General features: G+C 38.7%; 1 protein-coding gene across 4 annotated transcripts in view; it reads left to right on the forward strand.

Moving 5' to 3' along the window:
• The first annotated feature begins 1,792 nt into the window (after positions 1–1,792).
• The window catches only part of LOC146323077 (disco-interacting protein 2 homolog A-like), a 127,220-nt gene continuing 116,772 nt past the window's right edge, over positions 1,793–12,240 (forward strand). For 2 of the 4 annotated variants that reach the window (XM_084725300.1, XM_084725301.1), the window contains exon 1: positions 1,793–2,664. In XM_084725300.1, the coding sequence (XP_084581426.1) occupies positions 2,541–2,664 (124 nt within the window). In that variant the 5' untranslated portion in view covers positions 1,793–2,540. The remainder of the gene's footprint in view (positions 2,665–12,240) is intronic. The other 2 variants (XM_084725302.1, XM_084725303.1) reach the window with 1 other exon arrangement.

Here is a 12,240-nt window from a genome sequence, read left to right on the forward strand (position 1 = left end):
TAGCATCAGCTGCAAAATCTGACTTCTTCCATTCAAATAAATATTGTGAACAATACGTCTCAGAAACCCTGTATGTCAGTTAATCAAGTGTTGGCTATCATTAAAACAAGTTTCATCATTTTAATATTGTCCATGACAATGAAACTGTAATATAATTAAACATTTTTTCAAATGTAGTGTGGGCTAATTATAGTTACTTTTTTGTAATCTGATTATATCCAACTCAACTCTGAATAAGTCTTTACTTGTATATTAATTTGTAAACTTTTCTGTGTTATATTAATATTTATGTTTGCTACATTGGAATAAAGTTTAACAAAAAATAATGATTTGGTCATCTTGCTGTCTGTCCTCAGCGTTGGGGTCACTGCCCTCTTCCTTTCAAATAAAAACTGAACGATATGTCATATGTAATCTTTTTAGACAAAAGTTTAATATATTAATATTTCCTTGGTGTTGTCAAGTGAGCAAGGAGTTGAATGAGCTCTCTAAACTACAGTTTACCCACCTTGACAACAATAATGAATTTACTGTATACATACAATTGGCCCATTTTTTGAAAAAAATAAAACAGTCTTAACTTTCTCAAAACTGTAACTGCAATTGTCTCAACTCTTTCATGGAACATCGCAACCTTTTTGCATTTTTGTAAAGGGTAGTTATTCACCCAAAACCTTTCATTCATGTTTCAAAACCCAATTTTTGTGTCAGTAAACTGGCTAATGCCACCTAAACGAAAACACCAATGTGTTACATACAGGAGTGTAGTGATACATGCAGATTTACTGTAATACAGTTCACCCACCTTTTCCCCCTCATGGTCTGATGCAGTTGATCTGAAAATAGATAAGTAAACTCTCAGCCTCACTTCAAAGAGGTGATAAGCTGAGTTTACTTGTGTTTACTCTCCACTGCACCCCTACTTACATTTACTGCAAACAGAAAATTCCCCTGAGTTTTCATGTGGAGTCATAAGAAATGTTCCACAAAATGACGTCCATGTGATTCATAGGTCATTACGGTCACCTGGCAGCTCATTTACCATCACAAACATCACATGTCATAGATATTTATGGGATATATATGTCTGTCTGATAGATTTTGATAATTGAATGGATCATTTTGCATTTGACGACTCAAACAGTGAAAGAATGTTTAGAAGCAGTGAGGAGTCTGATAGTTTTGCTGAGAGTCAACTCATCAGTTTTGATCAGCCACTTTCAAGCGGTTTGGACAAATTTGTTGACAAATTACACTATAAAATGTGCAAATTGCTTGAATTAAATTAAAATTCCACTCTGTTGTGAACAACCAACTAGGGATTTGAACTTCATGTTTTGAAAATTGTCACTCTCATTTGAGAATTGAGCCAAAGTGAATGAGAAAAACTAGAATATATAAAGATTTGGTTGGTCTCGCCCAGTCATGCTCAAAGACCGGGTCGGGACCCACAGATGGGTCACAGGAGATTTTATTTGGGTCACCAAATAAATAAAAGACTGCTGAAGAAATTCAGCAAATTTAAGATTTAAAATATGTATATTGTTTTACTGATGAGAGGAAAAATGACAGCCTGTTAATTCTGTCTCATTTATTAAACAGGCTCAAATCTCCCATATATTTATCCTGATGAAAGGAAATAAAAATAATATGATGGCCTGTTGATTTAGTCCAAATTAGATTTATTTCTCATTTATGAAATATTTAAAATGCGTAGGATTTCCATAAAATGCATCGAGACAATACAAAGTGATGCAGAAATGACAGTAAAAATGGTCAGGAATGTTTATTTATGCACAAATTAGTGTTCAATTATGCAAAAAAGTCCTTTCCATTTATTGTTAAGACCCAAATTTGGTCACCAGATAAAAAAGTTTGGTCTAGTCCAAATAGTCTCTGAGTAACTTAGAAATATGAAAATGTCGCAACCGTCCCCAGTCTCCCCTACAACAGTATCTCCTAAATCACTGCACATCCTTCGGTGCCACGCAGCACCGTGATTGTGACAGTAGGAGGCAGGCGAGCTTTACGAGGCAACATCAGCACACGAGCACGCGCACATACTCAGGAGCAGGCCTCGTGAACGCGCACGGTCAGGGCTGCTGTTGCTATGATGCAATGGCGACTGCGCCGTGGGAAGCGAAGGAGCGAGGAGTTGAATGAGTTCTCTGCACAGTTGAAGTGAAGCAGCCGCCGACAAGCCAGGACACCGAGGGACGCGCACACAGCGGGGCAGCGGACGGACGGAGACACGCTGGCAGGACCGTGTCCTCTCACACTACATGGACACACGCAGCCAGGTGTGTCTGCTAGCCTCGCAGCTAGCCGTGTCATGACGGTTGGAGACATTTCTCACACATCTGTGCGACGTTGTTGCAGCGAGACGGGAGCAGCACCAACACCCTGTTTGCTCTCCTCAGCCGAAACCAAGTAAGGAGGGGTTGTTTTTAAATTAATAAATAAAAAAAAAACATTTCTGGTCGCATTGTCCTCCTCACCTGCGACTCACTGGACCTATTCGTGCTTCGGACCGGACCACCATGGCTGAGAGAACCTCCACCGGGTTGCTAACGATGATGTTGGAGCCCACGCCGGCTGTCGCTATGACCCTGCCGGCTGAGGTCCGGGAGAAGCTGGCGGAGCTGGAGCTGGAGCTCTCTGAAGGTAAGTTGACAACATGTAAACGAACTGCCGCTGCACCTTTAAGCCAAAGCATGCTGGGTTTTTCCTCACGGAGGGGTGCTTTAAACATATTTTCCATGTGTATGACCACCGCCCTTTATCTTGGCTTGTGGCTCATGTTTGAAAACATGCCAGCATCACAGAGGAAGTCCCTCTGCTACTATCAGTCATCCCCCCTCAAACTCAACTTGTGCTGTAGTTTTCTCCTCATGACTGTCAACTACTGCAGCTCAGGGAGTTGTTGAACTAAAAAACACTGGTTAATAATAGGTTGCACTGTTTTGCTTCCCATTATCCTGACATTATGGATTTCAAACTCCAAATTCCATATTTGATCAGATGGCTATCTGCCTCATCGGTAACAGCTGAGCTGACACACCCATGCTGCTGTTTTTCACACAACCACAGGGTCTGTCCCTTTTTGAAGTTCATGAAAAATATCACTCATTCTTGCCAGCTCCATAATGGTGTCTGACTCTGAACCATGAAATTACAAGGTCATCAGAAAAGTTGAAACAATGAAGAGTATTTTTTTCACTGGTTCACAAAACAACATATGTTTTTGTTCGCACAAATATTAGGATCTTTATGGACGTTTTCCAAGAATTTTGTTGCTACTGGTGCACATCCACTTGTACTCTGATAAACTTTACTAGAGAAACAGCTAAGAGAGGTGTTTGAACATGGAGATCTTGCATTTGCAGGTCGATAAAAAGTATTCAAATTAGGGTCTGACTGGATTTTTGGGGCTGATAGCAATACTTGTGGTGTAAAAGAACATTCCAGTATAGATGTATCAGCCAGTGTTCTTCATGTAGAATATAATATTGGCTACAGTATATAGAATATATACATAAAAACACATTTTTTGCAATGATCCCTCAAAAGTTAACGCTTGAGACAAAGATATGTAATGGATGCAGGATGTTTTACAGTTAAAAAATAAACTTTTTTGTAAAAAATAGGATGCAAATTTTGAGCATTTTCCTTAACCAATAGTTGAAAACTCCAAAAATCGATTGATCATAATTGATAACACTTAACAAGAAACAAAACATACATTTGATTCTTATTTTTTCTCTTATTTTCATTTCAAGTTTCAGTTTCCTTATTCAACACATGGATCCACTACAAAACAGAGTGGAATAAGGTGCAATTACTACCATTTCTAGACTATTGATTAAGTATAATTTAATGCATTTTTAATCGGTTACATTCTTAATAGCAAGTAATCAATTCATGATTAATCATTAACATCCCAAGTCCAAAATTTTTTCAGGTCACGTAAACTTTCACCGCTCCTTTTAATAATTATAAATAACTATAAAAAACACCAATAGTCCAAAATACATGTGTTGTACTAGACCTGAATTGTGTGTTTATTGAATCTGAAGAAAAAGGATCAAATATATGCAGAATGTTGTATATAAAGCTAACAAATTTAAACAGTTTGCATTATGTTCTATTAAAAAAAGTAATGGTTGTGATAAGCCAACATCTGGCTGATAATATTTGTTAAACCAGCATATGCATCAGGCTCTAATGAAAATCTAATTTTCCAAACATAAGGTTATGTAAAATCAAAATCATATGTTTTGATAGAGAATAAAACCCACTGAATACCCAAAAGAATACAGCATGTCCTTTCACTATACCCACCTCTTGTATGATAAGAAACCAGTGTTTACTGATATGACAAAATACTGAATGCAACATTTATGCAACTGAGTGTCGTAAAATCTTAATACTTAATCTGTCCTAATAGACTTTACCTTCTCATGGTCCTTTTTGAAGATAAAACATTAAATTGACTGTATGTGTGCCACCTGTCGACTGAAACCTGCATGACATGTCCAACAACTGTTCTTTTGTCTTCGTGGTTGGTGCTAGAGGGACTTAACATTTAGGCCTAACTGTTCTCCCTCATCACTGTACAAAGTAAATAAAGCTAAGCTCATCCTCCTGATGACTTGAAATCCTTAAAAGTAGAGTTTCAGTGCACTGTAAATAAGAGGGCGCTTGTTGTTCGCAAAGCTTTTTTTTTTGTCAGTTCAATGAGACTCATTGTTTAACTGTTCTCCTTTTATTTGAGCGGTTCTCACATGGAAAAATTATCTGACTGTGGTACAGTCATACTAATTAATGACCTACATTTAGTCTGATTAGATTCAGGATTTGACCCCAGGGTTTGACCCTGTTTCTTGCCAACTCTGGAGAAACTCTTCTCGATGCAAAGAGTTTAGTCCTAGAACTTGAAATAGGAGAAAACCTCCTGACCTGTAGTTAAAGTAAAAAGTCTTTTCTGTGTCCATCTTGGCTGCCTGCAGTAGCGCCACACCGGGGTTAGGAACAGAGCAAAGGTGTACGCTTTGATAAGCACATTAACTGCCACTGAGGCCCCTAATGGGATAGACATGTTTTCAGGAGCGGCTACCAAATTAATCTATATCTGTCCGGTTTCCTCTTCCTGCTCTCCACATGTCACATCCTGCCATGTTGGAGCTCTGATAGCAGCGTCTCCTCTGACTCCGCTGCCTTCTGCTTCTCTTTCTGGCTTTGCTTCTCCTAGCATGCTCTGTTTTCACCCATCGTCTCTCCCTTTCACTGCCTCTCTCTGTGACTCCACACCTCCATGTTTTCTCTATTTTCTCCCTGATCAAAGAAGAGACTGTCATTGTCTTTAGGGTAAAGAGAAATCAACCTCGTTTTTCCATTCTCAAATCCTATTCCTGTATGCCGATGTGAACTCTTCACCTCGCAATGATGCCCTTCGGTTGCCTCCTCCCGTCGCATCCTGTCTCAGGATAGAATAGACGACTTGTTTTATTGGAAGGAGATGAGAGCCTGACAATGCTGCAGGTTTTTCTATCCTTCTCAATGAGCTATTCTCATATGGATTTAAAGTCAGCTATGTCCCACTGAGAGACACATCCCAGTTTTTTAGTATGCATGAGTGTGCCAGGCAGTGTAGGTGTGTGTGAGTGTGCGGGAACACTGTATTATTCATGAAGTTGAATAGATGTGTCATGTATGTTTTCTTAAGCAGTTTAGCAGCAGCAGCCATTGGAATAACATGAGTTCAGGACAATTCAGCAGCTCAGTTCGATAATATTCCAGCGTCAGCATGTTTGGCCTGCTGATGTGTGAAATAAACAATCTGTGCACTCTTGTTGTGGTCATAATAAATGGTGTTTCCTCTAGAGATGCATTTATTTTCATCTTATCCTGCTCTGGTTTTATTTCTTAGGTTGTTTCCAGACCTTTAGTTGGTTTCCTTTGTTCCGTTTGAGGGACTTATTTGCCCCTTTGTTTGGTTGTGTCTACAGGGCAACATTAAAGAGTTTTCCAAGTGTTGTAAACAAATGCCATGTGCAAACAAGCTGTTCTCATTGGTCAGAAATATTACCAGGAAACACATCCCCCTCTTCCTTTTTTTACTTTTTAATTTTGGAGCACAGGCTTTGTGTATTGCTAATTGTTTTCACTGTGTTGATGTGGTTAATACCAGTGTTTGTTGAAGGAGAAGTATGTAATATATTTACTTTACCAAATCATGAAATGACGATGATATGTCATCAGAAATGAATTTGCTGCAACCAATATGTTCTCATTTAAAATTTCCATTCCAGCGCTGAATGTCTGTTTTTGTTTTGGTCGCACTGATTGTTTCAAGTTTATTTACTTTACATGGAGCTAAAATTCATGTCGAACGTTTGCTGAATGAGAGAATGTCTGTTTATGAACTGCAAGAAATCATTAATAATCTTTTAGAAGGAGAAGATATTTATAATTGAACTCCAAGTGTGCATTTTCAGAGCAGTTGGCTTTTGTTTTTGGGATAACAGAGTTAGCTTTACACTGACAAACTGTTATTATTATTATTATTAAACCTTTATTTTGCCTCAAAAGATCATTGAGGAAGCACCCTCTTTTACACTAGTGTCATTTTGTACAACAGTGCATGCAGAACAAAACAGCTGACTGTAAAAACAAGTTAATAAATAAGATAATAAACACACTATGAAAAAGATAATAAAATACATATAGTGAAGTGACAAAATAGAATAAAGTAAATAAATAAAAACTGCTAAAATTACAATGTAGTTAAAAACAGTTACAATCAATATGAGATAAGGCCATAGTGGCAGCAGAGAGTCCAAGTTTTAGGCCTTTTGCAGACTGTTCCTGGTATAATGTGTTCTGTAAGAGAATGACATTTTTCCTAGTTCCATTCTGATAAATGGAATGTGGAGCAACAACCTATTCTGTGAACAAGAAACGAGATTATGTGACTACAGGCCTGCAGGCAACCTGTTTGAGTTTGAGGAGGAGGGGGCGGGGGGAGATGATTGCTTCAACCTATTTAACATACCATCTATAGCTCCAACTCTTTATTTGGACAGTGGTACTCATTTTTGAACGCCAGGGAGTGACTTATTTGATCTTTACATGAAGAAAATATCCAGTTCCAGAGAGCATCTAGACTGTGACTGTAGAACTATATCCTGATTCATCTTATTACACCATCAGAGATGGACTCTGATCGGTGCATACCATCACACTCTCTCACGACACTCATTCTTTAGACGGCACATTCGACTATTAGAATTATCAGGTAATGTGTAAGCAGGTTATTTTGGATGGTGGGGTCGATTGCATTCTGCAAACAAACTGAGGGGAGTCGAGCTGGACTACCCTCTCCAGGCGATCTTGGCCTATACTGTGCTATTCGTCACCTACACCAGTATCTGGCTCAACAATGACAAAAAAGTAATTTTGTAGATATTTCGAGATATTTTTAAAGGTATTTAAGTATTTTTCAAAGTTGGTTCAAATGAAATGCTTTCAAGCTTATGATGCAGTGTAGCATTGAAGGCGAGTACATCCATTCACTGGAGGGAGTGCAGTGTTTCTTGGAAAACACAACAAAAAAGAAGAAGCACAACTTTATAACTTAATTCTCTGATTTGCTTGAAACTGGGTCATACTTTGTGTAAAAATATTTTCTAGTCCCCCCTCAGATGTCCTTTGGCTGCTCAGTTCATTTAATTACAGAGCTTTCCTGATGGAGCTTATTTGTTGCTAAAGTAACTGTAACTGTTAGCTGCTGTTAGCAGGGATCAGAACCAGGCTCAGCAGCCTCCCATGAACATGACCGGTCACTGGGATGAGCACAGCCTCTGAGACAGACAGGGAACACAGTACAGAGTTCCTTTATGGAGTTTTCTTATGGAAAGGTACCTTTACTTGTTGCTAAAGCGAGTTAGCTAAATGCTAACTGTTGTTAGCTCAGTTAACTGTGACTCAGCCCTGGGGTGCTTGGAGTCAAACCCAGCAAGACACCCTTGGTACTGTAGCCTATTTCCTGTCATCAAACTGTTGGTCGGGGAGGCTGTTTTGGTCCCAGTCCAGGAAGAGTCAGCTAATAAGTTTGCTCTCCCTCATAGTGTTACATTCCTGGACCACTTAGAAGGCGTAACCCACAGCGCTGCTGGTCACTATAAACACCAATCAGTGTCTGCAACAAGTCCCTCCCTAGCTGCCTGTTTTATGGGAAGTACATGACGAATAAGTATCCATCAGCTAATTCATGGGAACTTTAAAAAATCTAAATCTAAACAACTTTTGTTTTCATGGAGGACTGGTAGTAAGTAGTTGATTGAGAAAATGGGTTTTTAGGGCCTTTAGTCAGTGCAGTCCAGCAATTTTGCTTTGTGAGACGGGTCGTTGTTGTTCTTCCCGACAATGCTTGCAGACAGACATCCCCGCCTACCAAATTCTACACACCACAGTTATTGGAAAGGGCCTGTGGTATTTCTCAGCTGACCTGGATGCAGATGAGTGGCCAAAAGATGGGGCGTAAAGGAGGGCAAGAAGACGAATGATCCCCATTATCTCCTGCAAGGAGGAAAGGGGGAGAGACGCGTCTGCTGAGTAATTCATAGGCTCACTCTATCATTCCCTGGTTTTCTTCCCTCCTCCTTTGTTTGCTCTCTAAACCCTCTGATTACAAAGTCATTTTTAGTCCACTGCTGGTGTTTGCTGGGAAACTGCCAGACCCCTGGTTGGTCATTGCGCTTGTTTTGCCTGCTGCCATTCAGCAAACATTTACAGAGCAGCATTGCAGGTTTTTGGTAGCTTAAGTGGTGCCTGGCTTGTTTATGGTTGTTTGAGAATGGTTGCTGGGTTTGTAGCAGGTTTTACATGTTTGGAGGAAGATCCTGCAGCCGCAGCTGCTATGCTCTGCAAATGCTTAATGAAAATGTTCTCTATTATAAATCAGATTATCAGATTAATTTAATGATACTTGACACTGTTTTCATTTGTTCTTCCTGTTATTTATATCCTCGTGTCTGCTCCTGCAATGACCCAATTTCCCCATGGAGATCATTAAATCCCACCTTATCTAATCACAAAGATAAGGTGGGACTTTATTCACTGTACCTGTAGGTAAAGAGGTGACCAGGCAGATCACTGCTGTGTATTTTATTGCTGGTAATACAACACTGTAACTTTAAATCAGTCTTTCATGTGGATTGAAAGGTCACATGGAGGAGAAACCTGTAATATATTTTCTGTAATAAATCATAAAATGACTGTGATATGTCATCAGAGATCAAGGAAACATGTTAAGTTGAAACTGGCTTCTGTGACAACAGTGCTACAACCGCAGGGCCTCCCCTTGAAATTTCTATTCTGAGCCAGTGTAGCTATTTTTGTTTGCCTGTTTCACAATAATTAGAGAGTGATTGATTGATACAGTTGATTTGAAAATAGGTGAGTAAACTGGCAGCCTCATTTCAAAGATGTGGATAAACTGAGTTTACCCTGAGCTACAACCCTGAACTAAATGGGGCTAAAATATATTGATGAGATCCAAGTTTTAGAAATGAAATTAGGCTATACTTTGGCACTCAATATAGCTTTTTTTTTTTTTGCATACTCACAGCACAGGCTGAGACAGTAAGGGAGCTCGTCCATGACCTTGCTGAAATGCACACCTCTACGTTCTGCAAAACCATGGCCATCATGGCAAATACTACGTTTTTTAGGGAGTCCCCTAAGTACAGGAAAAAGAAGAAATGTCAAGCTTGCTCAACTGTTATTGGAAAACAGAGCGAAAAAGGGAGCGTCAATTTGCTGTTAATCATTTTTGCATTTGACAGCTGTCAAAGGCTTCTGTAGGACAACCACAATATGTAAAACAAACAATTTGGTTTCTGCTTCCATGAGTGGGGCTGCAACCAAAGATAATTTTGTCGATTATTTTCTAGATTAATCGATTAGTTGTTTGATCTATAAAATGTAGAACAATGTTGATCATTGTTTCCCAAAGCACAAGATGATGTCCTCAAATTTCTTATTTTGTCCACAACCCAAAAATATTCAGTTTACTGTCATGAAGGAGCAAAGAAACCAGGAAATATTTACATTTAAGAAGGTGAAATCATCAGAAGTTTGACTTTTTTTCTTAAAAAAAAATACTTAAACCAATCAATTGATTATCAACATAGTTGGTGATTCATTTGATTGATTAATCATTACAGTACTAATTTTATAATTCAATCTCAAAAACGCAGGGACATTAATGGTATAGTTTTCCCCCTTAAAAAGCTTTAAAAATCTCTGATTTTCATCCAACAGAAGCATCCCACAATAACGTGTTTTATAGGCCTATTATACAATCAAGCTCGTAGGCCTGCATACTAGGTGGGGTTAGTGGATAGCTTTGGTGGTTTCATAAAAGCTCTTTTTGGAAAGCATGAGTGTACAGGAAACCCCAGTGAGTTGGCCCGCAGAGTTAGTTAAGGAAAGACCACCTCGTGCAGTGAACGACGGCTCACTGGTCCTGACTCATTCCTCTCTGTGGTCACTCACTCCCACCACCAAGTCATGAAGGAAGAACGTCCACCGGGCCTCACCCAGCTTGTTCAGCCCATTGTTAAGCAAAACCAAACATTTGACGAATGTAGAATCACATTGTACATTAAGAGCTTTGAGAACACTGCGGGATTTAGGGAGATTACTGCAGGACCTTTGTACACGGCTGCTGGTTCACCCTGTAACAGGATCCAGAAGAGAAGAATGTTGAGCCTTGGAGCGAGCTAGCTAGCTGCTGGAGCTGCTATAAAGTCCAGTTTGGAGATAAAGAGGCAGCTCTGCTGTGCCCCTGCCATAGTGGAGTGAGGATAGAACGTGGAGGGTCATAAATATTTCAAGGGTGTGCCTCCGAGCAGAGTAGAGCTTCAGATTCTTGTGCTGCTCTCATATGCTTCTGCCTGTCTGTGCACACGAGAGCGTGCGCTTGTTTGGTCCATCTACTTTTTGCTGGTGTCTCTGGATGGATCATGAAAGCCCTTCTTTCCATTTATTAAGTACAAACCACAGATCCTGTTTGTTTTCTTTATAGTGCTCTTCAACATCCTGTCTCTGTCTTTATAGGAGCCATGAATATTTAACGGATTGCACCGTGGGAATGTAATATGTTGAAAAATGCCTTTTTTTCTTTCTTTATTCAAGTGTGGATGAGTCTCCAGACTTCCCCCAGCAATACCATTATCAGCTGATCTATTGTCTGAAACCATCAACTAATCAATAATGTTTTTCAAATCAAAAGAACAATGGCACAATCTTGTCAACAAACCTGAAGAATGCATCTTATTTAAGAAACATTAAATATCTACAAGTGACTTCAAGGATCATTTTTAGGATAGCAACTAAAAATTATTCCTGTTGTTGATTAATTGGTCTATAATTTTATTGATTAATTGATTAATTAATCCTGTCACAATCTTGCCAGTTGAAAATTAGGTCCAAACATGTGGAGTGCTCAGACGTATTTTTCAAGTTGTTTCTGTAACGATTATTTTCATTATCAATCAATCAATCTGTTGATCATTTTCTCCAGTAATCAATTAGTTGTTTAGTCCATAGAATGGTGAAAAATATTGATATCTGTTTCCCAAAGACGATGTTCTCAAATGTCTTGTTTTGTCCCCAACTCAAAGATATTCAGTTTAGAGGAGTAAAGAAACCAGAAAATATTCACATTTAAAAAGCTGAAATCAAAGAAATAAACATGTTTTTCTTAAAAATGACTCAAACCCATCATGGATATTCAATCCATTGATTAATTCCTGCAACTCAAGTTGTTTGATCTATAAATTGTCAGAGAATAGCGAAAAATGTTGATCAGTGTTTCCCAAAGCCCAAGATTACTTTCTCAAATGTCTTATTTTGCTCACAACCCAAAGATATTCAGTTTACTGTCATAAAGGGGTAAATAAACCAGGAAATATTCACATTTAAGAAGCTGGAATCAGAGAATATAGAGGTTTTTTTTCTTAAAAAACTAGTCAGACTGATTAAGTGATTATCAAAATCATGATGATGTCTTAAAATGGAAAGAGCAATGGCACAATCTGTCAAGAAACCCAAACAGCGCAGGAGAATTTTAAAAGTCTACCATATGTGTATTCGACAAGTGACTTTTAAGATGAGTAAATTAGCAAAAGAGTTCCTGTATTACTTTATCAACTTATAATTTTTTTCTGTAGT

This window comes from Lutjanus erythropterus, chromosome 8 (genome assembly GCF_056507025.1).
Source record: "Lutjanus erythropterus isolate fLutEry1 chromosome 8, fLutEry1.hap2, whole genome shotgun sequence".
NCBI classification, from domain to species: domain Eukaryota; kingdom Metazoa; phylum Chordata; class Actinopteri; order Lutjaniformes; family Lutjanidae; genus Lutjanus; species Lutjanus erythropterus.